The 27,397-nt window shown below is 43.5% G+C and overlaps 1 protein-coding gene across 2 annotated transcripts in view; it reads left to right on the forward strand.

Annotated features, from left to right (window-relative positions):
* The window catches only part of parp8 (poly (ADP-ribose) polymerase family, member 8), a 404,781-nt gene that overhangs the window by 236,000 nt on the left and 141,384 nt on the right, over positions 1-27,397 (forward strand). For both annotated transcript variants that reach the window (XM_055633843.1, XM_055633852.1), the window contains exon 7: positions 11,412-11,506. In XM_055633843.1, coding sequence (XP_055489818.1) covers positions 11,412-11,506 — 95 coding nt within the window. The remainder of the gene's footprint in view (positions 1-11,411; positions 11,507-27,397) is intronic.

Here is a 27,397-nt window from a genome sequence, read left to right on the forward strand (position 1 = left end):
CTCTCGACCCTATCTATGCCTCTCATAATTTGACATACTTCTATCAAGTCCACCTCTCAACCCCCGAAGGTACGGGTTTATCCTACTGATGTTGGGGACATTGCCCCTTCTGAAAAATGTTCCAGTTTAGATAGACTGGTTTCACCTCTCACTTGGCTGCACCAGTGCCAGGTTATCATTAGCAATACAATACAATACAATACAATACGGTTTATTTGTCACATTGCACATAAGTGCAAGTGAAATGAATTTGCCAGCAGCGGTACAATAAAAAAGAACACACAAAAACATAATAAAAATGTAACATAAACATCCACCACAGCATTCATCACTGTGGTGGAAGGCACACAATTTGGCCAGTCCTCCTCCATTTTCCCCCGTGGTCGGGACCTCAACCCTCCGCAGCCATTGCTGCGAGCGTCCAGATGGTAAAAGGACAAGGTACAAGTCCAGGTAAGTCCAGAGTCGGCTCTTCCCCACCGGAGACCGCGGCTTTAAGTTGGTGTAGGCCACAGGCCGGCAGTCAAAGATTTAAAGTCCCCGCCGTGCCGCAGCCAGAAGCACCGCAGACTGCAGGGTCGTCGGTCGAGTCTCCCCTCCAAGGATGATGGTAAGTCCATGCCAGGTCCGCGGTAGAAGTTGGCCGCGGGCCGGCAGTGATGGCTTCTTCTTCCCCCGGGTCCCCCACGAGGGATCCCGGGCTGTAGACGCCACGCCAGCTGGAGCTGTGCAGACCGTGGCTTCAGGCTGCCGGCTGGTTATAAACCACCAGATGCACAACTAATAGCTGTGGCCATCCAATCTTTATACTTTTTCTTTCTTCATTTACTCAGTTTACAGTCACATTTCACTGCGGTTTTGTTTTGGTTTAATTTAGTTATATTTTCAGCTTTTTATTCCCTTTCATCCCCTTAGACAAAATCAGATGCAATCTGCCGTGAATCGGCACAGCCCCACAACCTGTATCAGGATTGTTTTTGAGATTCGGCTCACCAGAGGACAAGGTGGATGTTTATCAGAGCAGTCTGCCATATCCATTAGCCAGGCAGACGTGTCCACCACCTTGAGCAGGTCAAAGGAAAAGCTTTCTTCCATCTTTAGGACTTTGTTTTTTCTCCTCCAGAGGAAAAGGTACATGTTGAACAGGTACATGGATAGGAAAGGTTTAGAAGGATATATATGCCAAATGCAGGCTTATTGGTTGATGTAGATGGAGCATCACGATCAACGTGGGCAAGTTGGGCCAAAGGGACTGTTTCCATGCTACATTACTTGGACTATTTGACTCGATCTTGATCTGCTAACTTGCAACAATATCAATAAACTGGCGTATTTGGAAGTATATGGTGATAGACATGTTCAGAGCTGTAACCCAGTAGGTGGCTGTGCATCATGCAGCTAAATTTCTTGAATGAATTGTGGATTTTCTTCTTGAAAAAAATTGGAGTTTGGCATGGTTCTCAATTATAGGTTTCATCTTGATGTTGTGCCTGAGGCAAAGTAGCAGCAGTAAGGCTGTGTGAAGGATTGGTGCAGGTGAGAAATTGATTGAAACTGGAGATACTTTCTGACGGGTAATATTTGGGTTTACCACGAATGGCTTAATACTGCAACTTTTTGCATGACTGGCCTGGGAACTTGTTTTAGTAGAAAGCATTTTATCGGGATGCATCACAGCATGGTTTTGGAACTGCCCCATCCAAGACTGCATAAAACTGCAGAGAATTGTGAACCCAGCCCAGACCATCACACGAACCGACCTCCCTGCCATTGAATTGAATTGAATTGAATCCTTTATTTGTCATTCAGACCATACGGCCTGAACGAAATGTTGTTGCCTGCAGCCATACATGTAATAATAAACACACAATATAAACACAAATTAACATCCACCACAGTGAGTTCACCAAGCACCTCCTCACTGTGATGGAGGCAAAAGTCTTAGGGTTGCTGTCTCTTCCCTCCTCTTCTCCCTCTGCGCTGAGGCGATACCCCACCGGGCGATGGTAAGTCAGTCCCGCGGTTCAAGCTCCGTGGGCCCGGGGGTGGTCGAAGCTGCCGCCCTCCAGTCCAGCGGACGCAGTTGTTGCCACAGGGAGCTCCGGAAAACAGGCTTCAACCTGTGACCCGCGAGCTCCCGACGATGTCATCCACTGGCCCGCGGCCGAGCCCCGGATTCAGGTCGCCGCCGCCAAAACGCCGTCTCAGCCACCGGAGCACCGTCTCCGCCCCGCACTGACCTGCACCCACGGGAGCGTATCAGCCACGCACCGAGCCGCCCCCACGGGAGCGCCTTCCAGCCGGGAGCTGGGCCGCCCACACAGGAGCACCTTCCAGCCGGGAGCCGGACTGACCTCACGGGAGCACCTTCCAGCTGGGAGTCGGGCCGCCCACACGGGAGCATCTCAGCCCCGCACCGGGCAGCCCACACGGGAGCACCTTCCAGCCGGGAGCCGGGCCGCCCTCACAGGAGTGTCTCAGCCCCGTGCCGTCCACGCCTTCCAGCCGGGAGCCGGGCCGCCCTCACAGGAGTGTCTCAGCCGAGTCGTGCCGCTGCCCGAACACCGCCGCAACTCGAAGACGGCCAGCCTCGTGTTGGTGAGCACTGGCTGGCTCTACCTCCGGAGCCTCGAGGTCGGTGGCAGTTTGGAGGCCGCCAGCTCCGCCATTAGGCCTCAGCTCAGACGGGGGAAGAGAAGGGGGATACGACAAGAAAGTCGCATTCCCCCCGAAGGGAGAGACAGAAAGCCCCATTTCACCCCCACCCCACCCCCACACATAACACAACCTAATAACCCAAAGTTTAACTGAACAAGACAAGAAAAAGAACACAAAAAAGTAAAAACAGACAGACTGCAGGCGAGCCGCAGCCATTTCACAGCGCCGCCACTTCCGGACTTCACGCTGCCTCAGCAAGGTCATGGACAAGTCTCACCCTGGTCACTCCCTCATCTCCTCTCTCGCAACAGGTAATAGGTACAGAAGTGTGAAAACATACCTCGAGTTTCAGAAACTGCTTCTTCCCAGCTGTTATCAACCATCCTATCAACAATTAGAGAGGGGTCCTGAGCTACCATCTACCTCACTGGAGAACCTCGGGCCATCTTTAATCTGACTTTTCTGTACTTTATCATGCACTAAATGTTATTCCCTTTATCCTGTATCTGTATAATGTGGTTGGTTTGATTGTAATCATGTATAGTCTTTCTGCTGACTGTATAGCATGGAACTAAAAACTTTCCACTGTACCTCGGAACACATGTCAATAAACTAAACTAACAAATTATCCTGGTCAAAGTGGCATTAATAAAGCAATAAAAGCCACAAAATGGGATCATGGGTACAGTCAACACTCCATCTAACCACTGCCATCTCTCCATGGGACCTTCCCCTGGACATCTAGCCTATCAGACCTTTCAGGCTTTCAACATTTTGATTATTGCACAAATCAGTCATCAGAAAGGTCACTAACCCAGAACGTGAAATCTGCTTCTTTGCTCCACAGATGCAAACTTACCAGCTGAGCATTCCCAGCGTTTTCTGCTCTTTGTGCTACGTCCACCTACTGGTGCATTTATGAGAACAAGTAGGCACAGCATGCACTGCATATACTCTACCCACACACTCTGCCAATAAATAACTCGAGCAGCAGTCTTTAAAAGTACAGCTGCAGGACATGGTAGAAATGATCAAACAAATCTAGGTTTTATTTTGTGAAATTGGAAGGAGCAGGGTGGTGTTTTTTTTTTTCCGATTCAATCAAAAGTCTGGACCATCCTCTCACCAGCTAGTCCTGACCTCCCATCTACCTCATTGGAGACGTTTGAATTATCGTTAATAATTTCCTTTATCTGTGCAGGTGGATGGCTTGAATATTATTGTATATTATTTTTTGACTGGATAGCACACGATAAAAGCTTTTCACTGTACATTAGTACTTGTGATAATAAACTGATCTAAACTGAACCATTTTATCTCTCCTTCCCCTACCACACACAATTCTTTATCCTCCCGAGCCAATGTAAGGCTAGAATTGTCAGAGCTGTTCATGGACAAGTATGGCACAGGAACACGCCCTGCAGCCCACAACATTCATGCCAAATATGAAACGAAGATGAACTAATCTCCTCTGTCTACACATGATTCTTATCCCTTCATTCCCTGCATATCCATGTGGCTTTTTAAAAGCCCCTTAAAGGCTACTGTCATATCTATCTCCATATCACCCCTGGCAGCGTGTTCCACCTACCCACCAGACTTGGTGGACAAAAACTTGCCCTGCATATCATCCTTAAACTTTGCCCATTTCCCCTTAAAGCTACACCCTCTGGTATTTAACACTTCCACCCTGGGGGGAAAAGGATCTGCCTAAATTGTATGAATCTGGAGTTGCAAATTGCAGCACGATGTCCATCTGTAACATGTAGCCGGAGAGCAAGACTGACAGGAGATCGGATCACAAAATGGTTCCCAAGAACTTACTCTTCAGCCCCTCGGATGTCCTTCTGGAATATCCTCCTTGTTTCCATGGAATTGGTGAGATAGGATTCCCTGTAATTTAAGGTCGAGATAGTTTTGTGAGGAAGGTAGCTATTGTTTAGCTGTGAAGATTTTTTTTTTTGACTGGAAAATTTAATGGAGTTTTCCCTTCATGGAATTTAACCTGACATCTACACCTAAAACCAGATGATCTGGACAGCATCGTAGCAATAATTCAGGGTGTTTGTTACACAGCAATTGTTTGCTGCTTCTCTTGTATGATGACTTGCTCTTTTGCACCAATCCTCTTTCTTGGGTGGATCCCTGGGTTGAGGATCACTTGCTTCCACTCTATATTGAGGGGAGATGAGAGGTGAAGGTGGGATCTGATGCCCATTCCACGTGCTGGGCAAGAGATGCTTGCTGAGGCAGGTGGTTAGATCTTTTTGAAGGTGGTAAGGACATGAGGTTCTTAAATCTGTCCTTTAAATTTCCATCACCATTTTGATTGCTGAGGAACTACGGATTACCATTAGCAGTTGGATTTTTCCAAGAAGATTTTGAAAACATCCCTTCCACATCTTGATGAAATGCAACTCAGAAAAAAAGTTTCTGTTTCGGGAGTTTGGTGGGAATGATTTGAGCAGAGATGGCTGAGTTTGGGTCTAGTCTCTGTTTTTGGTGCTATTGTTCTGAGACGACTCGTATTAGTTTGCTTATAGTGACAGTGGAATTGGAGTGGTTTGAAGAGTCATTAACTAGTATCATGTCAGTGCTTTGCGTGTAAGAGTCACAGAAGTACATGGGAGAGCAAGGTTAGTGCTGCCCAGCAGTCCATGAACTTTATGGTATGTTCTTGATCTTGACATGTTGTACTCTGTTGACCAAAGGCTGCGCTGGTGCACTGAATGTAATAGTAAATGGCATCACTGATCTCTGCCTTCATTGAAAATTGGCTCCGAAGAAATGAGAAATGATCCATGTCTTTCAGGATCTTTTGGATTTTTATTGTCGGGATTGTTATTGTGTAAGTGGGGATAAGTTATTAGAACATCTTTATGTTGCTGATTTCTAAATACCTGGCCCATTCTCCCCATATATTTCAACAGGTAATTTGGAGTCTCCAAAGATGAAAATGTTGTCTGCCTACTGACTTGGTTCTGTTGTAAAGAGAACATGTTGCCCTGTAAATCTGCTTCTCTCTAGTAGGAAGCTTGTTTGACTTGTGTAGCAATGTTGAGATGGGAATCATTGCATAAACATTGGGGCAATGATGCAGCCAAGCTTGACAGCGATGAAATTTGGTATGGTTGATCTTGTTTAAACTCATGTTTTGTTTGGCATCTTGCTGCAGATATTTAGCCTTTAGGGATACTGGGTAGAAGCAGTCCCATTCAGACCAGCGGGTCCGTGCCAACCTGCATCACCCTCTACACTAGCACTATCCTACATACGAGGGACAATTTGCAATTTACAGAAGCCAATTAACCTAAAAACCTGAACGTCTTCAGAGTGTGGGAGGAAACTAGAGCACCCAGAGAAAACCCACCAGATCACGGAGAATGTACAGACAGTACCTTTATTGAATATCGAATTTGGGTCTCTGGCTATGTAAGGCAGCAACTCTACCACCGTGCGTCTCATGTAGGTAAGTAGTCAAGTAGCCATTAGCCATAAGGGCTATATCTATGGCCTCCACTGCCTTCTGTGACAGGACAGACCACAGATTCACAACTCTCTGGGTGAAAACGTTTTTCCTCTTCTCAGGCCTAAATGGCTTACCACTTATTCTTAGACATTGACCCCTGTGACTCCTTGTGGATCTGGACTCCCACAACATCGGGAACATTTTTCCTACACCTACAATCCATTAAGATTTATAATTTGCTTCATAAAATCCTCTCTCATCTTTCTAAATTCCAGTGAATACTAGCCCAGTCGACACATTCTTTCATCATATGTCAGTCCCGCCATCCCGGGAATTACCCTAGTGAACCTACACTGCACTCCCTCAATAACAAGAATGTCCTTCCTCAAATTAGCAGAACAAAACTGCACACAATACTGCAGGTGTGATCTCACCGGAGCCTTGTACAACTGCAGTAGGACCTCCTTGCTCCTATATTCAAATCCCCTCGCTATGAAGGCCAACATGCCATTTGCTTTCTCCACTACCTGCTGTATCTGCATGCTTACTTTCAGTGACTGATGTCCAAGGACACCCAGGTCTCATTGCACCTCCCCTTTTCCTATTCTGAAACAATTCAAATAATAATCTGCCTTCTTGTTCTTGCCACCGAAGTGGAAAACCTCACATTTATCCACATTATACTGCATCTGCCATGCATCTGCCTACTCAACCAACCTATCCATCACCCTGCAGCCTCATAGCACACTTGGAGATGTTACATTTAATTCCCTAGTCTAAATTGTTAATATATATTGTAAAGAACTAGGGTCGCAGCACTGAGCCTTGTAGCACCCCACTAGTCACTACCTGCCATTCTGAAAAGGACCCGTTAATTCCTACTCTTTGCTTCCTGCCTGCCAATCAGTTCTCTCTCCGTGTCAGTACCCTACCCCCAATACAGGTCGGTGGTGGTGCTGCGAGTCGGCAGCCCTGCCAGCAGCGTGTTTGTTATTTTGACTTTTTGGGGGGGGGTTTTGGTGTGTCCAAATGTTAGCTTAGGTGTCTCTCGGTATGTCTTGTGTAGAGGGTGGTTTGGGGGGGGAAATGGGGGAACCGCTTTTGGTCGCCTCCTCGATGGAGAGGCAACTTTTACCGTGTCGCCTCCCTCGCGGCCTAACAGCTTGGATTGGAGCGGCCCGGAGTCGGACCCGGAGCATCAGCAGCGGGCACAGCGTGGACTTTTGATCATCCATTACAGAGCGGGCGAACCCTTGCCAGGGGTCACCAGAGAGGAGTGCTCCAATCGCTGGCCTGATGACTTTGGCATCATGGGGCTGTGGTCTACGGAGCCTCTAACCGCGGGCGGGACATGGACCTACCATCCGGAGCCTGGGATCGCCAGAGAAGAGCTCCGATCGCCAGCCTGCGGCCTATAACATCCTAAAGCCGCGGTCTCCGGTAGGAAAGTGCCGATTCGGGACCTCCAAGCCATGGAGTGTGTTTGACCGTCCCGGCTTCGGAGTTTTGGTCATCCCGACGAGAAGGCCTGTACATCAGGCCGTCCGTAGTGTCGACTATGGAGTGTTCATGGCCCTGACCACGGGTGAACAAAGGAGGAGGGCTGGCTGAACTTTGTTACCTTCCACCACAGTGAAGAATGCTGTGGTAGACGTTTGTGTTAAATCTTATTATGTATTGTGTGTTCTTTTTAAGTGTATCACTGCTGGCACATTAATTTCACTGCACTTTCGGGTGCATGTGATGAATAAAATTGACTTTGATTTTATCATGTGGTCTAATTTTGTACACTTAACTTGATACTATAAAATTATTGCATCTGTCAAATGTGTCAAACATATAAAATTATAAAAGGACTGGACAAGCTAGATGCAGGAAAAATGTTCCCAATGTTGGGCGAGTCCAGAACCAGGGGCAACAGTCTTCCAATAAAGCGGAGGCCATTTAAGACTGAGGTGAGAAAAAACTTTTTCACCCAGAGAGTTGTGAATTTGTGGAATTCCCTGCCACAGAGGGCAGTGGAGGCCAAATCACTGGATGGATTTAAGAGAGAGTTAGATAGAGCTCTAGGGGCTAGTGGAATCGAGGGATATGGGTAGAAGGCAGGCACGGATTATTGATTGGGGACGATCAGCCATGATCGCAATGAATGGCGGTGCTCTCTTGAAGGGCCGAATGGCCTCCTCCTGTACCTATTTTCTATGTTTCTATGTGTGAAGGATGTGTGAAGGATATGCGCTCACAAGCCCCTGTGATGCCAAGAAGGACATGATACTGCATACCCTGCATACCATTTACCATACCATTGTCACATGTAGAGATCATGTACATTGTGTCTTTAATGGATGGAATGGCTGTGATTCAGGGAATTGTTCATCTGTCAGGAGGAGATGATGATTGGGGAGATCTGGTGATGACTTTCCTTGTGGCAGGCCACAGGGTGATGATGATGTTTCAAAGGTATCCCTTTAAAATCATAGATGGAGTCATTGAGTCATGCAGTGTGGAAACAGGCTCTTTGGCCAAATTTACCCACACTGGCCAACATGTCCCATCTACATTGGTCCCACATGCCTGCATTTGGCCCATATCCCTCAGAACCTGTCCTATTCATGTACCTCTCTAATTGTTTCTTAAATGTTACCATAGTCCCAGCCTCACCTACCTCCTCTGGCAACTCGCTCCATACACCCACCACCCTTCGCGTGAAAAAGTTACCCCTCAGATTCCTATTATACCTTTCCCCCTTCACCTTATATCTATGTCCTCTGGTTCTCGATTCCCCTACTCTGGGCAAGAGACTGTGCGTCTACCCGACCTATTCCTCCCATGATTTGTTACACCTCCATAATATCACCCCTCATCCTACTGTGCTCCAAGGAATAGAGTCCCAGTCTGCTCAACCTCTTCCTATAAGCTCAAACTCTCGAGTCCTGGTAACATCCTCGTAAATCTTCTCTGTACCTATTCCAGCTTGGTTTCTGGAAGCCGGTCACAACTGTGGCATTTCTAAGCTCCCACAGTCCTCCTCTTGCCAGACATAGGAAGCGGGGTTGTGAATTTGTGGCTGAAATCACAAATCGTATGTTTCAGCAGGAGTACCATCTGCTACTGAGGCCTTGTTGTTTTCTTGTTGGCATGTGGCCTTTTCAATTCTTGCAGTTTTGATCAAGCTGGAGTGGATTAACAGCGGATGTTTAGTTGAAAATTGATTTCGGACATCCTCAGGCTGTGAAAGGAGCAATCTAAACACAATGTTATTAACGGATGCCACAGGTGGCATACTCACCCATTCTATTGTGGATATAATATACATATAATTACAGGCATGTTTATTTCTGCTTTGTAATTTGATTAATCAACAGAAAATGTTGGGAAATAAAGACACGAAGTGTTGGAGTAACTCAACGGATCAGGCATCATATGTGGGGAACGTGGATAGCTGAGTTCTATGTCGGGATCCTTCAGATTGATTGTGGTGGGGGGGGGGGGGGGGGGGGGGGGGTGAAAGCTGGATGAGAGGTGGGAGCAGGACAAGCCTTGGCAAGTGATGGTGGATACAAGTGAGAGGGTCCTTGATAGGCAGATGGTTGGACCAACACGAGATAAAAAGACATAAGGTGTGAGATAAGGAGAGAAGAGTTGTGAATTGTGATGACAGGATAAGGAACGGAGGTGGAGGGGAGAAATGGGTGCAACTCTGGTTGGGGTATAACCCAAGTCTAGGAGGGAGATGAAATGTGGGAAATAAAGGGGGAAGGGTGGTTTTACCATACTGACCTTTCTGTCCTGGGCAGCCACCACCATAATGAGGCTACAATCAAACTGGAGAAACAACACCAATAACATTGGGTAACTTACAATCCAACAGAAGGATTTTTGTCAACTCAAAGTTTAGATGACTAAATCCCCCCCACCACATCTCTAGTTCCCTCCCCCATTTCCCCTCCCCCCTCCCCTCCCCCAGCCCCCTCTCTTCCTTGTGCCAGACGTGGACTCACAGCCGTTTCTCCCCACCCCCTTCACCTACATTCCTTCCTCTGCCTCCACAATTCACAACTCTTCTTCTATCCTTATCTCACATATAGTTCATTTTCATCTCTGGCCTTTGTCCAACCATCTACCTATAGCCGCCCTGCATCCACCTATCACTTGCCAGGGTTTGTCTTGCCACTCCCTCCTCTTTTCCAGTTTTCTACATCTACCCCCACAACAAACAGTCTGAAGTAATGGTCCCAAGCCCAAATGTCCTTTTTTTTTGTAAACCAGCATCCACAGTTCCTTGTTTCTAAAAAAAACAATACTGGAAAGTGGCGTAGAGCCAATTGACTTTTCATCAGAATTATGCAGTCAAAATGTAATTGATCTGAAATATTAACTTTTTTTATCTCCGCAGATTATGCCTGACCCTTTTTATTTAAGATTTCCAGTGTCCAGTTTTATTTTATTGCTTTTCATGAATTGGTTTGTAGTTTTGCCTCCTATGTGTTTACATTTCTACAGACTGTGATTAGGTGGACCCAGTTAGATGGGCAAATGCCAGAATCACAGACATGTGAGACCTCTTCCTGGATGAGGTGGCTTCCTCTATGCTGTGTGTTCATATGTTGCTGTCAGTAACAACTTTAAAACTTCAGGAGCATGGAAACTGGTCAAGAGCTGCAAGCAGTAATTATTAATGTCATTTTCTCCAGAGGTTCATGTGTGTACACTGGAAAGTGTCTCAACATTCACTGTATTGGGCTGCACGGTAGCACAACGATAGAGTTGCTGCCGTACAGCGCCATAAACCCAGGTTCTATCCTGACTGCTGTCTCTACGATTTGTACGTTCTCCCCATGATCTGCGGGGGATTTCTCTGGATGCTCCGGTTTCCTCCCACACTTCAAAGACATACAGGATTGTAGGTTAATTGGCTTCAGTAAAAATTGTAAATTGTCCCTTGTGTATGTGTAGGATAGTGCTAGAGTAACGGGGATCGCTGGTCGGCATGGATTCGGTGGGCCGAAGGGCTGTGTTGTATCTCTAAATTAAACTAAAAAAAATTAAACTAAATATTTTTTCAAGCCAGAAAATAAAAGCACTGTTGGATTTGTTGAAGAATAAAATCAGTAATACTCTGGAAACACTTCCTTTTCTCCAAAGATGCTGCCTGACCCGTTGTGTTACTCCAGGAATTTGTGTCTATAAACAGTAGGCCTTCTCTGTTGCCTTTGTTCATTTGTTACTATGTACAGTTCCTCAGGTGAAGAGCACATTAACTAAGTTGTGATTGTGTTTTCAGGGAAATTATGACGGTGAACTTCATAAGCATCCACAGCTTGAAGCTGACCTGGCAGCCGTGCGAGAGATCTATGGACCTGGTGCAGTATCCCTCAGGTACACTCTCCTATCATGTAGTTTGATTAAGAGTGAACAGCCTTGCAGTAGAGATGATAGGAATGTTTTCACTCATTGCGTGCTTTTAATATCTGTTCGCTTGTGGTACACATTATTCGATATCCAAAACTATTCTGGTGGTCAGTTTTATTTTTACAATCTTTCAGCAGCTTTGAGGCAAAGTTAAAAAGAAGTACAAAACAATTTGCAATAGCGAAGTTCAGATCAGAAATCTTTTTTTTTTTAAGTTATACAATTTATTTAGTGTCATTTGAACCTCAAAAGAAGTTCAATCGAAATTTGGTTTCTGCAGTCATACAACAAGAAAAGAACCAAGACACACAACCAACACAATTTACACAAACATCCATCACAGTGAATCTCCTCCTCACAGTGATGGAAGGCAAAGTCTTGTCTCTCCCCTGTGTTCCATTCTTCTCCCAATGTTAAATCCCCCAGCGGGCGATGTAAGGCCCCGCTCCGGGTCTTAATGTTGGAGCCCCCAGCAGGCGATGACACCCCGCAGCTGTTAAAGCCACACCGGGTGATGCAAGACCCCGCTCCGGGTAATTTTCAACCCCGCAACTCGGGCGGGAGAGGCTGCCGTTGCGGTAGCTCTGAAAACCTCCCGATGTCACCGTCCACCGGACCTGTGGTGGAGCCTCCAAGCTCCGGAGTCGGGTCGCAGCCATGCGCCACCACAGCTCTCCACGTTCCGAAGCCAGCCAGCCCCACGATGGTAAGTCCGTATGCTCCACGACTGGACCCCCCAGTGATACCTAAACGGAACCAAGTATGGAGAATACTGACCTCTGAGTGTGCCTGATATATTTATCACTGCTCGTTAATTGTATTCAATAGTTCAATAGGTCTTTATTGTCACGTGTACCCTGAGGAACAGTGAAATTTGACTTTACCATACAGTCAAACCAAAAAAAAATCAACAAGATACAGAATTACATAAAAATTAAACATAAACAGCCACCACAGTGGCATGTGAGAATCCCCAGGGCACACAGCAAAAGCGGAGAGCCACAGCCATCAGTCCAATGTCCAGGTCACACACACGCTCTTCACCGTGATGTGTCCAGAGTTGCACCGACCGCTTGTTGCTCTCTCTGCAGTCTGTGAACAGTCAGAAAGCCGTCCGCACTCGCACCAGACTCCAGGACGCTCCCCTAGCGCGATGTTCCTGCACTCACGGCAATTGCTCCGTCCCCACCAGCGCAGGCAGCATCCATCTTGCTTTCGGTGACCTCGCACGCCTCACTGTGATGGAAGGGAAACAACTTTTACCACCTTCCTCCTATTCTCCCACGGTCGGGGCGATTGAAAAATCCGCAATCGGCGATCGAACCCCCCTGCAACGAGACGATTGAGACTCCCGTGATCGGGGTGGTCGAACCTCCTATAGCTGGAGTTCCCAAAGCCAATCCCTAACAAAGGGACCACCAGCTCCACGATGTTAGGCCGCAGTGCAGATGGAGATACAACACGGAACAAGTGGCATCTCCGTCAAGGAAAGAGATTAAAACAAGTTTCCCCCAACCCCCACATAATACAAAAACTAAAGATTAGCTAAAACATACAAATAAAACAGACTAAAAACAACAGGCTGTTGGCGAAGCTGCCACTCACGGCAGAACCAAGTACTGAGATATAATTGTGAACTATTAAAGATAAATTGGCTGAATAAGGGGTTTATTCATACATGTCAGAAGCGTGTCAAACTGAATGAATGTTCCAAGTGTTGAAAATTGCAGTGTCGGGACAATGTTGATATCTCTGTTTTCTATTGCACTCTTTGTGGCTATTATTCTCCCCTGTTGTCAGGCAAGATGATGGGATCATGGAAATGTTCACACTGTAAGTAGACATAAGCTGCTAGCAGAGAATATCATGATGACCGTTTGTTAAAGTGATTTCCATTTGTTTTTAACTCGCAGCCAAAAATCTTGACCCTTTCCCACACCAAGATAATCCTAACATTTGCGAATCTCAGTGCCTTGCCATCTGGTCCACATAACTCCTGTGGCTCACTCACCTGAGCTCAGACCTGAATTTAAAGAAGCACTCTCAAGGAATAATGCCAGATTAGCAAAGCAAGGTTTTGTTAGTTTCAATGCAGGGATGATATAGAATGATACGGTTTTAATTGCAAGTATTTACTTTTAAGTCTGCGAATAGAACACAATTTCAGATATTCAGTATGTTGCAATTCCTAAATGTAATCCATAAAGATACATGATGGCCATCAAGGAGAAAACATTGAGATAGTTTCTTCATATTCAGCATGATTTCTGTTTTTTTCATAAAAGATTGTAACTAAAATATAAAATGGATGCCATTCTAAACACATAATGCATTATAACAATAGTACACTTTGTTTCTATAGAGTGCAAAATCACTAAACGGAAGTTTTTAGTTCGCAACTAATAAACATCAATTGTTTGTGAGAGGAAGGGAGAAGGCAGGAGAATAGGGTTAGGAGGGAGAGATAGATCAGCCATGCTTGAATGGTGGCATAGACTTAATGGCCCGAATGGCCTAATTCTGGCCTCACATATGAATTGTATCTTTTGACATTCTGAGATGTTCAAGTCAAGTCAAGTCAAGTCAAGTTTATTTGTCACATACACATACGAGATGTGCAGTGAAATTAAAGTGGCAATGCTCGCGGACTTTTGTGCAAACAACTTCTGAATAATACATAAATGAATTTTAAGATTTTTGTAATCTTGTTTACCTTGTATATCTATATAATATTAAAACTGTGGCTGGCCAGCTGTGTGTGTGTGTGTGAGTTTCTGCCTGACTTGTGGGTGCCAGCCTTTGATTCATTGCTACGCCAGCACCAGACCCACAAACACCCAGATTTTTTCCATTTCGGTAGAGATTTCACTTTTCATTCCAAGTATCCACTCCTCATTAAATTTCATCGTCTTTATGTACACATTTTTAATAAATTCCTTCTCCCCCCCGCCCCCCCACTCACTCATTTTGTCGCCTCCTTCTGGCCGGCGACCATAACGGCTGTTGGCGCCCGCTTCTTGCTTCAAAGACGCCATTTAAAAACAGCCGCACTGCTGAGTCCTGAACGGCTTGAGTTGGAGGACCACGTCTCCCGTCGGGACTACGGGTAGGGAACGGCTGCGTTGGGGGAGCAGACCCAACGGGTCTGCACTTGGTCTAGTATTATATATATTAACAGATTTTAAAGAATAATGAGAGAATAAGCATTAATGCCCATATTCCTTATAGTTCCTTATAATGCCCATATTCCTTATAGACAAAACTTTCAAGATTTATGGATATGCCTGTGTAAATCTGGAGGGTTTATTGTGTATATACATGTGGATTTGTGGATATGCCTGTATAAATCTGGAGGGTTTCTTTTCCATTTTCCAATTGTACGTATTGCTGGCAAAGCCTATGTTTTATTTCCCACCTCTAATTGTCCTTGAGAAGATGGAGATAAGGCACATTCTTGAACAGTTGTAATCCATCGAGCAAAGCTATACACACAATAAATAGATAGAGAATTCTGGGATTTAGACCCATTGACGATGGCAGAACATGGTTCCAAGGTGAGCTGTGTGTGTGTGTGTGTGTCTGTGAATTGGAGGAAAGCAAGCAGATGTGGCATTACCATACATCTAAAACCTTGTTGCAGGTTTGTGAGGCCTGTTAAGTAACTGGTGTACTGACGCTGTATAGCATAAATGTCTGGAGTAGTGTATGAGATATGATTGTGTTTTCTTGAATGTTGTCAAGCTTTTTGAATGTTGTTGGAACCTGCACCTCTGACTTGTGCCTTGTAGATGGGGAAAAGACGAGCTGTCAGGTGTGAATCACTCGCCACAGTATATTTGTGATCAATGCAGTCTCCCCCCCCCGCCTCATGGTGGGGAACTGAGCAATCACAATTCTATTCAATATTCCGGAAGTGGCGGTGCTGTGAAACGGCTGCGGCTCGCCTGCAGTCTGTCTGTATTTACTTTTTTTGTGTTGTTTTTTTGTCTAGTTCAGCTAAACTTTTGGTTATTAGGTGGTTTTATGTGTGTGTGGGGGGTGGGGGGGGGGGGGGGGGGGGGAGGAAACAGGGCTTTCTGTCTCTCCCTTCGGGGGAATGCGACTTTTTTGTCGTATCCCCCTTCTCTTCCCCCGCCTGAGCTGAGGCCTAATGGCGGAGCTGGCGGCCTCCAACCTGCGACCGACCTCGAGGCTCTGGAGGTAGTGGCACGACTCGGCGCTCCGGTGAGGGCGGAAGGCGCGGGGCTGAGACACTCCTGTGTGGGCGGCCCGGCTACCGGCTGGAAGGCGCTCCCGTGTGGGCGGCCTGGTCCCGGCTGGAAGGCGCTCCCATGTGGGTGGCCCGGCTCTCGGCTGGAATGCGCTCCCGTGTGGGCAGCGCGGTGCGGGCTGAGACGCTCTCGTGTGGGCGGCCCGGTGCGGGGCGGAGACATTGCTCCGGTGGCTGAGGCGGCGTTCTGGCTGCGGCGACCTGAATCCGGGGCCGGCCGCGGGCCAGTGGACGAAATCGGCGGGAGCTCGCAGGTCACAGCTCGCAGCCCATTTTCCGGAGCTCCCGTGGCAACAGCTGCGTCCGCTGGACTGGAGGGCGGCAGCTTCGAACACTCCCGGGCCGCGGAGCTTGAACCGCGGGACTGACTTACCATCGCCCGGTGGGGTATCGCCTCAGCGCAGAGGGAGAAGAGGAGGGAAGAGACAGTAACTCTAAGACTTTTGCCTCCATCACAGTGAGGAGGTGCTTGGTGAACTCACTGTGGTGGATGTTTATTTGTGTTTATTGTGTGTTGTTATTATTACATGTATGGCTGCAGGCAACAAATGTTACTTCCTACTTACTAGCAAATTTCACTACGCTTTCCCGTCGAGGGCAAGCTGATCGGCTTTGCCCAAGGTCAGCAGCAATGCGGCTTGTTGCTCTCTGCAAAAATGGGCCCCATTATGAATAATTTTGGAATTTAATTGACTATGTCTGAAAATCAGAACACATTTGTACAGAGATTTCCCTTAAGACATTAAATTAGTGGTCTTCCTCATTTATGACCGCAATATGCATCCATGCATGAATGGATGAACAAGCAGTTCATCACTAATGGAATCACAGTTATATGGTTATATTATTGTCTACTTCATAATGGCAAAAAAAAAAAAATTCTCAGCCACATGACATAATAATACGCAAGATAGATTTTGTGAAATGAACAGTGCAGTCTTTGGCACGGGTATGAAAATAAGCAGGCTTCATGAGGAGAGAAGCAATCTTAGAGGAAGTTAAATGTGATGGTACTAAGTACTGGCATATACTGAACAAGTCTTGTAATAGTACCAGAGGAAGGGTAAAAGGAGTATCAACAAAAGTATTGTAGAAAAGACAGCCAAATTAACTACCTTCTTGCACGATTCAAAAAGAAAGGTGAAGGTCTTAAAACTATTTACTTGGCGAAAGAGTAAGCTAAAATAAAAGGTTATTGAAGCCAATGAACTCACCCTACAATAAAGCAAAAGACTGAAATTATTTCAATTAAAGTGATTAAGTAATATAGGTACGCATTACTGCACAATGCAACAGCAATTTACCCAGGCACTGGAACACTGACAGTTCTGAGAAAGATTAAACCAATTAAATAGTGTTTGTGCTCAATGCATAGAATTGCTAGTGTCTTTGCAGTTTTCATTGGGGCATTATTTATTATACATGCAGAAATGCTCAAATGTTTGTGGGTACAAAGGTATTCCTTTCAAATCAGTTGTATTTCTTTATTTTGATACATTTCTGTGTCCTGTTATAAAGAGTACATCACTGAGCGAGCCTTTAGGTAATTGAGCTCATGTCAACATTAGCCTTCAAGTGACTGAAGGAAAACTCAATGTAATTGAATACATTTCAGAAATGTTAAGGGTTGTACAGAGGGGATATAACTTAAGAATATACAGAATCTATACATCAGTTAGTATCAAGATTTCCCTACCAGAGGATCATATTTGGGTTGTTATTTTACTTGGGAGAGCAAACTGTCCCATGCCCACATGCTCAGGCCCAACAACTATGAGATTGAAGGTACACAAAAATGCTGGAGAAACTCAGTGGGTGCAGCAGCATCTATGGAGCGAAGGAAATAGGCAACGTTTCGGGCTGAAACGCTTCTTCAGACTGATAGGGGGTGGCGGGGAGAAGGAAGGAAAAAGGAGGAGGAGGAGCCCGAGGACTGAGGGATGGGAAGAGACAGCCCGAGGGCTGAGGAAAGGGAGGAGACAGCAAGGGCTAACAAAATTGGGAGAATTCAATGTTCATGCCCGCAGGATGCAGACTCCCCAAGCGGAATATGAGGTGCTGTTCCTCCAATTTCCAGTGTTGCTCACTCTGGCCATGGAGGAGACCCAGGACAGAGAGGTCGGACGGGGAATGGGAGGGGGAGTTGAAGTGCTGAGCCACCGGGAGGTCAGGTAGGTTCTTGCGGACCGAGCGGAGGTGTTCGGCGAAACGATCGCCCAACCTCCGCTTAGTCTCACCGATGTAGATCACCTCCATAGATGCTGCTGCACCCGCTGAGTTTCTCTAGCATTTTTGTGTACCTTCGATTTTCCAGCATCTGCAGTTCCTTCTTGAAAACTATGAGATTGATTTCTCCCCTGATTTCATAGCCTGCCTTTGGGGCCAACCTATGCTTACTCTTACTCCCCTCCCTTTCCCTCCGCTCCCCTCTATTTTCAGTCTAATGACGGGTCCTTACCTGAAACGTCACCCATCATTTTTTCTCCCCCCCGTTGGTCTCTATAGTGGACTTGATTTTAAATTACCTAACCTGCTACTGAATTCTGTGATTGCATATGGATCTGAATGGGGAAGGTAAGGGGCTGAGAGAAGAATAAAGTGATGGCAGTGGGAGACAATTGAGGGATGCAAGAAAGAGGCACTAGAGGAAGGGGTGGCACCTTCTGTGTGTTTACAATATCTGCCCTGATCATCTCCTTTCAACTTTGCCCCTTTCACCTTAAAGCTATGCCCTCTAATATTTGATTATTTATTTGTTTACTTTAGCTGAGTTTAGTTTAGTATATTGACACGTGTACTGAGGTACAGTGAAAAGCTTTGGTTGTATGCTATCCAGTCTAGCAGAAAGACAATACATTTATTTATTTATTTATTTGTTTGTTTGTTTATTTGTTCCGAACAAGTAAAGACATAAATAGGAATAAATAACAACAACAAAATCGAAGTAGTCACACAATTGGACATTCCAGGCAATATTTGCAAAGCAATGAAAAGCATAAAGCAAAATTTAAATGTCCAACACTTTTTCTTTACAAACTCGAAAAGGAGTGAGAAGAATAACTTATTTAATCTCATCCCTTCTCCCTAAACCCGTCTTCCATATTTAATAATTAATTAATTAATAGTAATAGTACCCTAGACAATTTTTAGAGATGCATACAGACATATATATATACATACAACTGATATACACATACAAGTAATATGTATGAAGTAACCAAAAAACCTAAATAAATAATAAATAAAATAATAAATAAACATTAACCCCTGTTTGTCAACCATCCCCTTCATCCCTGTACCTTGTGAAAAAAAGTTTTTTGTATGTCATTTTGAACTGGTTCATATTTGGACATTGCTTTAACTCCACATTCAAACTTTCATGTTCCACAATCCTACTCCACAGACCAAAATACAAAAAGTTTTTCTGGTCGTGCGGACTCTTTGTACCTTAAAATTAAATATTCTTCTTACATTATAACCCCCCACTCGCTCATTGAATATTTTTTGTATATTTCCAGGTAAGTTTTTATTTTTGGCCCTAAACATTATCTGTGCTGTTTTAAATGCAACCAAATCTTCTAATTTTAATAATTTTGACTGTAAGAATAATGGATTAGTGTGACCCAGATACCTGACATTATGAATAATACGTATTGCTCTTTTTTGCAGAATAGTTAATGAAAGTAGCGAACTTTTATAGTTATTGCCCCAGACTTCTGCACAGTCATTTAAATAGGGTAAGATTAGTGAACAGTAGAGAATACGGAGTGATTTGTGATCCAGAACCTGCTTAACTTTGTGTAATACAGAAATGCTTTTTGACAGTTTGGATTGTACATGTTTAATGTGTGATTTCCAGCTGATTCTATCATCCATTATAACCCCAAGAATTTATTTTCATGAACTCGTTCAATTTCAACCCCATTTATCTTTATATTTGCTTGTGTAATTGATCTGCAATTACCAAATAACATTATTTTGGTTTTGCTCAAGTTTAAAGATATATTGTTCCTGTCAAACCATGTTTTCAGTTTGCCCATTTCTTTTGTTATTTTGTCCAGTAGTTGTTTTAAATTCTCCCCAGAACAAAAAATATTTGTGTCGTCTGCAAACAAGACCAGCCTCAAGGCATTGGACACATTACAAATGTCGTTTATATACATGATGAATAGTTTTGGACCCAACGCTGACCCCTGGGGGACACCACAAGCAATGTCCAAACATGTAGAACTGTAGCTACCCAGCTTCACAAACTGTTGCCTGTTACTTAAATAGCTTTTTATCCAATCCAGTACTAGACCTCTGATGCCATACCTTTCTAATTTTTTTAATAAAATATCATGATTGATCATATTAAATGCTTTCTTTATATCAATAAATATCCCAGCTGCATATAGTTTATTGTCAATAGCGTTTGTGATATCTTCAATTGATTCTATTATTGCAAGTGATGTTGATCTGTTTGATCTGAATCCATATTGACTTTCAGTGATTAATTTATGCTTTTCTACAAATATGTCTAGTCTATTGTTAAACATTTTTTCTAGTATTTTGGAGAATTGAGGGAGTAAAGAAACAGGTCTATAGTTTGTGAAATGATGCTTGTTCCCAGTTTTGTATATTGGTATGACTTTTGCTATTTTCATTTTGATTGGAAAAGTACCGGTTTGGAAAGATAAATTACAGATGAATGTTAGAGGTTTGGAAATCCCCTCAATGACCATCTTAACTAACGACATGTCAATGTCGTTGAAATCAGTAGACATTTTGTTTTTATATGTTTTAACAATGTCCAACAGTTCTTTTTCATCTACTGCCATAAGAAACATAGAGCAGGGATTTCTCTCCAATAAATTCTCAGGAGTTTCTCCAGATGTCCCTGGATCAGGGATTTGTTTAGCCAGGTCTGGTCCAACATTTACAAAAAAATTATTAAAGCTATTAGCTACATCCTCCATATTATAATTTTCATTGTCCTTATCAATAAAATACTTCGGGTAGTTTGTTTTCCCCGGGCCATTTCTGATAATACTATTAAGTATGCTCCATATTCTTTTTATGTTGTTTTTGTTATCATCTAATTTTTTCTTATAATAATCTTTCTTACATGATTACATTCAAGCCATTCACAGTGTACAGATACATGATCCTGGGAAAAAAGTTCTGACTGTCTATCCTACCTATGTCTATCATAATTTCATATATATAATTTCTATAATCAATATGAAAATGTACACGTTCTTCATGATAGGTGGTGTCTTGCACAGTGCAACTAGTTTCAGATTGCTGATGAGCTGTGTGCTAGTTTTTGTTTTAATATATTTGAAGGAAATGGTGAGCAGGAGATGTCTCTGGCAGATAATATTAAGGATAATCAAAAGAGATTTTCTAAGTACATTAAGGGGAAGAGGGTAACCAGAGAGAGAATAGGGCCCCTCAGATATCAGGGCGATCATCTGTATGGAGCCACAGGAGATGGTCGAGTTCCTCAATTAGTATTTCGCTTCTGGTTTTACCAAGGAGAAAGACAGCAAATGGAAGTATCTTGAGAGCCGTCAGTATTACGGATGAGGAGATGCATATAGTCCTAACGCGTATGAAGGTAGACAAAATCTACCGGGCCTGGTCAGATATATCAGAGAACACTGCGGAAAGCTTGATATGAAATTGCAGGTGTACTGAGATATACGAGTCATCATTTGGCTGAGAATGCACCAGGCATGATTAATAAGTTTGCAGATGACTGTAAAGAAGTTTGAAGTGGGTGGTATTGTACATAGCAAAGACGGTTGTCAAAGGTCACAACAGGATATTAATTGGTTGGGCAAGTGAGCAGAGAAATGGTTAATGAAGTTTAATACAGATACATGTGGGGTGTTGTATCTTGGGATGTCTAACCAGCGCAGTAAATGGCAGAACTCTGGGAAGTGGTGAAGAGCAGAGGGATCCAGGAGTACAGGTAAATAGTTCCTTGAAAGCAGAATCACAGGTAGATAAGGTGGTCAAGAAGGCTTTTGGCATATCTGTCAGTGTGCTGGGTCTATAAGTTGGAATGTCCAGTTACAGCTGTGCAAGATCATCCACAATCAGTAACCCATGCCTGCTTTCTCCCATCTCCCTTGAGTCCGCTAGCCCCTGGAGCTCTATCTAACTCTCTTTTAAATTCATCCAGTGACTTGGCCTCTACTGCCTTCTGTGGCAGAGATTTCCACAAATTCACATCTCTCTGGGTGAAAAAGTTTTTTCTCATCTCAGTTTTAAATGGCCTCCCCTGTATTCTTGGACCCTGGTTCTGGACTCCTCCAAATTTGGTAATATTCTTCCTGCATCTAGCTTGTCCAGTCCATTTATAATTTTATACATTTCTATAAGGTTTCCTCTCATCCTTCTAAATTCTGGAATTCTGGAACACAAACCCAGTCTTTCCAATCTTTCCTCATTTGACAGTCCCACCATCTGAGGATTAACCTTGTGAACCTACACTGCACTGCCTCAATAGCAAGGATGTCCTTCCTCAAATTAGGAGACCAAAAATGCATACAATACTCCAGATGTGGTCTCACCAGGGCCCTGTACAACTGCAGAAAGAACTCTTTACTCCTATACTCAAATCCTCTTGTTATGAAGGCCAACATGCCATTAGGTTTCTTCACTGCCTGCTATATCTGCATGTTTACTTTCAGTGACTGGTGTACAAGGACACCCAGGCCTTGTTGCACTTCCCTTTTTCCTAATTTGACACCATTGAGATAATAATCTGCCTCCTTGTTCTTGCAGCTAAAGTGGATAACCTCACATTTATCTACATTATACTGCATCTACCATGCATCTGCCCACTCACTTAACCTGTCCAAGTCACCTTGCAACCTCCTAGCATCCTCTTTGCAGTTCACACTGCCACCCAGCATTGTGTCATCTGCAAATTTGCTAATGTTACTTTTAATCCCATCATCTAAATCATTAATATATATTGTAAATAGTTGTGGACCCAGCACCGAGCCCTGCAGCACTCCACTCGCCACTGCCTGCCATTCTGACAGGAACCCATTTATTCCTATTCTTTGTTTGCTGCCTGCCAACCAATTCCCTGGCCATGTCAATACTCTACCCCCCAATACCACGTGCTCTAATTTTGCCCACTAATCTCTTGTGTGGGACCTTATCAAAGGCTTTCTGAAAGTCCAGATACTGTTTCTGTCAATTCACAAGGCCCTTCACGAGTCTGGCACTTTGCTCTATCGTCAGATATTTAGAACAGTTTGTGCTTAGTCAAACTGTAACTTTGATATGTAATTCTCGACATAAATATTTTCAAATAGATAAGACTCTCTTACTGAAATAAAATGCCCTTTGGTGGCAAGCTACTGCATTTTGATTAGTTTTTTATGTCTCCAGTGATTTATCACTAATTCATCAAAGGCTGTACCAATGCAGGTCTTGAAATTATATTCAAGTGGGGTTTTCGGTTAGTGCAGATATATTGCTGTACCCTGTCTAAGCAGCTGTGTGTGGGTGTGCATAAAAAATAACTCTAATTCTAGCAATGGTGTTTTGTGTGACACCTAGAACAAGCTCCATTAATATTTATAGCTGTGAATCATTTTGATGCAGTCCGATATCATCAATCAATTCCACGTAACCATTATAATGATTGTGGACGTAGATAAATGAGCCATTTCAGTCCATGTGACAGAATAAAGGTGCATCTTTACAGAATGGTTTCTCTTTCCCACTGTGCAAATATGAAAGAGTAACTCTGCAACCAAATCCCTTCATTGCTTAAAATGCAAAGTGTTGGAGGATCTAAGCAGATTAGATAGCTTCTATGGAGGGAATAGACAGATGACATTTCAGGTCAAGATTCTTCTTCAAACTCTGAAGGAGGTCCCCATGCCAAAGTCCCTCCACGGATGTTGTCTGACCCATTAAGCCCCTCAACCACTTTGTATTTTGGTCAAGTTTCCAGCATCTGCAGTTCTTTGTGACTTGAAATCCCCTAATTTTACACTGTTTGGACCAGATCTTAAATCCAATTAACTCCGATATTTTAATCAAAGAAACATTACAAAGTCTTCTGTGATTCCGCAACCTCTTGCAGACTTGTATACTTTTAGTTGTGGGCAATGGTTAAATGGTTAAAATTTGGTATTGATCAATAGCGTGAGGTATCAAGAGTCAAGTCAAGAGCATTTAATTTGTATCTGTACAGAAAACAGAATAATGGAATTTTTACTTGCAGCTGCATAACAGGCCTGTAAACGCAATACACATTAATAATATATAATAAACATAAAATTAATAAATTAAGAATCTCAGAACAAGTGCAAAAAAGCAGTGAAACCGAGGGGAGTCCAAAGTCCATAGTTGAAGTTACTGTTGTGTAGTATTCAAGCGCCTGATGGTTGTTTGGAAGAAGCAATTATTTTGTGTTAAATTACTGATGTAATTCTATGTGATATCAAAAATGTAAATGTTGTAGATTTTTTTTAGATGGCTTAAGTGAACTCTGTTGACAAATAGTTCTGTGAGACTATAAAATCCATTGTGCTTGGCCATCATTTGCATCTGCAGCCACTACACAGATAGTTAGTTCCATTGTGGAGTATTCATCAAATTGAATATATACAAATAATATTTGTATTACGTTAATTTTCAAATTCTGATGCAATTGAGACTTAGAACAATTGTGGTTGTATCCATAGGCTATTAGACATTTTTCTTCCGTTATCAGTGATTACTGCCGTGAAATGTAGTATTTCCTATTTAATGTTCAAAGCTTTAATCAGAAATAACCCACTAGTACTTCAGTGCGATGCTCAGTTTCTGCAACGGTTTTTGATGTTAAACCTGCAGGAGTAGGGAGCCCTGGATGACAAAAGATATTAGGGCGCTGGTCCAGAAAAAACAGATGTATATCAGGTATAAGCTGCTAAACTCATGTGAATCCTCTGAGGAGCTTAGGTAGTGTAATAGTACAGGAGGGAAATCATGTGGGCAAACAGGGGACATGAAGTAGCTTTGGCATACAAGGTAAAGAAAATCTGAATAGATTCAATAGGTGTATTGAGATCAAAATAGTAACAGAGGAGATAATAAGGCCCTATTATGGTCAACAAGGTGATCTATGTGAGGAGCCCCAGGAGATGGCCAAGATATAAATGAATATTTGTTGTTTGTATTTACTGTGCACAAATATATGAATATTAAAGAACTTGGGGAATTTAATGACTTGAAGAGGGTCCACATTGCTGAGAGGAGGTGCCTCAGGTCTTAATATACATTAAAATAGATAAATTGCCGGGACCTGATTAAGTGCATTCTAAGTCACTGTGGGAAGCCAGAGAAGAAACTACGGGTTCCCCAGCAGGGATATTTGTATCAATGATGGTGTTAGGTGAGGTGTAGGAAGGCTGGAGAATGGTTAATGTTGTGTTCTGTTTGGTTGCAAAGATAAACCTGGGAACCACAGACCAGTAAGTCTATCATCAGTAGTGGGTAATTTATTCCCACTACTGATGATAGATGTTCCAGGGATGAGTGCAGGGTGAAGGAGATGGATTCTGAGACTCAGGATCTGCATGAATTTGGAAAATCAAATTGCGGATTGTCAACATGAATTTGTGTGTGGGAAATCATGCCACACCAATTTGATTGTTTTTTAGAAAAGGGTGACTAAGAACATTGAAGGTCATGCAGTAGACATTGTATGCATGGACCTTAACAAGGCCTTTGTTGAGGTTCTCCATAGTAGAGTTATCTGGACGATTAGATCACATGGGATCCAGGGCAAGCTAGACAACTAGAATCAAAATTGGCTTGAATTCGAAGGGTTGTTTTTCATACTGGAGGCTAGTAATAAGTGATGTGCCACATGGATCAGTGCTGGGTCCACTGTTATTGGGGATCAATAAGATTGTAGATGACACTAAAATTGGTGGCATGGTGCACAATGAAGAAGGTTATTTATAATAGAAAGATTAAACGAGCTTACCGTTTGAAGTTTGATCTTTAGTTTATGAGAAGTTGAAGTGAGGGAATACGTGAAGAGCCCGCCAGTCCACATGCGCGTCAATCTTTAGAGCAGCTGTATGAAACCACAGAATAGTTGCTGAGCCTAAGCTATAGAAATATTAACGACCTTAGAACTACCGAATGATCTTTATGAGTAGGGTTGGGAGTGGAGGGCACGTATTCCCTCACTTCAACTTCTCATAAAATAAAGATCAAACTTCAAATGGTAAGTTCTTGTTTAATCTTTCTATTTTATATCAAAGTCATGTGAGTGACTACGTGAAGTCTTCAAAGCTCTGTGGTTTCATGCAGTGAACCAGTCTCCATGCAGACGCACTGCTCCAGTTAACCAAGCATGGCTGAAGAAACATACTTCATTGAAACATGATGTTAACTTTCAAACATGTCCATGCTTTAATGGAAAAAGTAGTCCCTTCACATCATGGATAAATAGTTGATTTAATTAACAGAACTAGCAAATAAACCAGGCCTGGTAGTTGGCTTATTATAAAATGTCTGAAAAGTTCGCTTATCCACCCATCCTGCTGTTGCAAGGATGTGATCCAGCAGGACTTCCATATTTCTCGCTGCCGATGTGGCTGCAGCCCTGGTAGAGTGAGATTTAAATGTGTCAGTATCCACTCCTGCGAATGCTAATACGCATCTTAACAACCTAGAAATGGTCTGCACCGTTACCCTTCTATGTGGTTTTTTATGACTGACGAAGACAGCCGGTTCGCTGCCTCGAAGGTTTTTTGTAACCTTTTTGTATTCTTTAATATATGTAACCACACATAATCTGCAATCTGGTGGATACGCCAAGAGCTCCAACTTAAATCCTAGCGCACCTGATTTATTTTGCTTAATTAGTTCATCTATATAAAAGGTTATCTTATTATTGGATATAACTGCATTAATTTCCGTAACGACTGAACTCGTTGCGCTGAAACCAGCGCCATGAGCATGACCAATTTATAGGTGAGCTGGGCCAAAGATAAAGATGCAGTTGGTGCCTAACTATGAAGCAGCCTTAATACTATATTAAAGTTCCATACCTCCCGATATCTGGGCCTAGGAAGGTTACTGTTAAAAACACCCTTCGTGAATTTGGATACCAGTGGGTGAGAGCACACAGGATGATGTCCAGAGTCCAGCACCAAATATGACGACAAAGCACTACGAGCAGTGGTAATAGTGCTATAATTCAATTGTTTCTCAAAATATAAGGTTGAAAGAAATTCCAACACATCGGCTATATCTGCCGTAAAGTAACTTATATGCTTATTGACACAAAAGTCTTCCCATTGTTTAATATATGAGACGTGCTGCTTCTTAGTGCCATCACGCCAAGCTGCAGTGATTACATCCACCATCCAGTCGGATAATCTGAGCCCCACGAAAGGTCTTCCCAGATTCTGCAAATTAACAGGTCAATTCTGTCATGTAGAGGAAGAGATTCCCGAGAAACGGGCTGAATAAGCAAACGTTCATGTCTATGAACAACCGTGGGTGGTTCCTATAATACTCCTTTCAGTAAAGGGAACCATGTAGGCCAGTTAGGCTCTACTAAAATACCC

Source organism: Leucoraja erinacea, chromosome 1, assembly GCF_028641065.1.
Source record: "Leucoraja erinacea ecotype New England chromosome 1, Leri_hhj_1, whole genome shotgun sequence".
NCBI classification, from domain to species: domain Eukaryota; kingdom Metazoa; phylum Chordata; class Chondrichthyes; order Rajiformes; family Rajidae; genus Leucoraja; species Leucoraja erinaceus.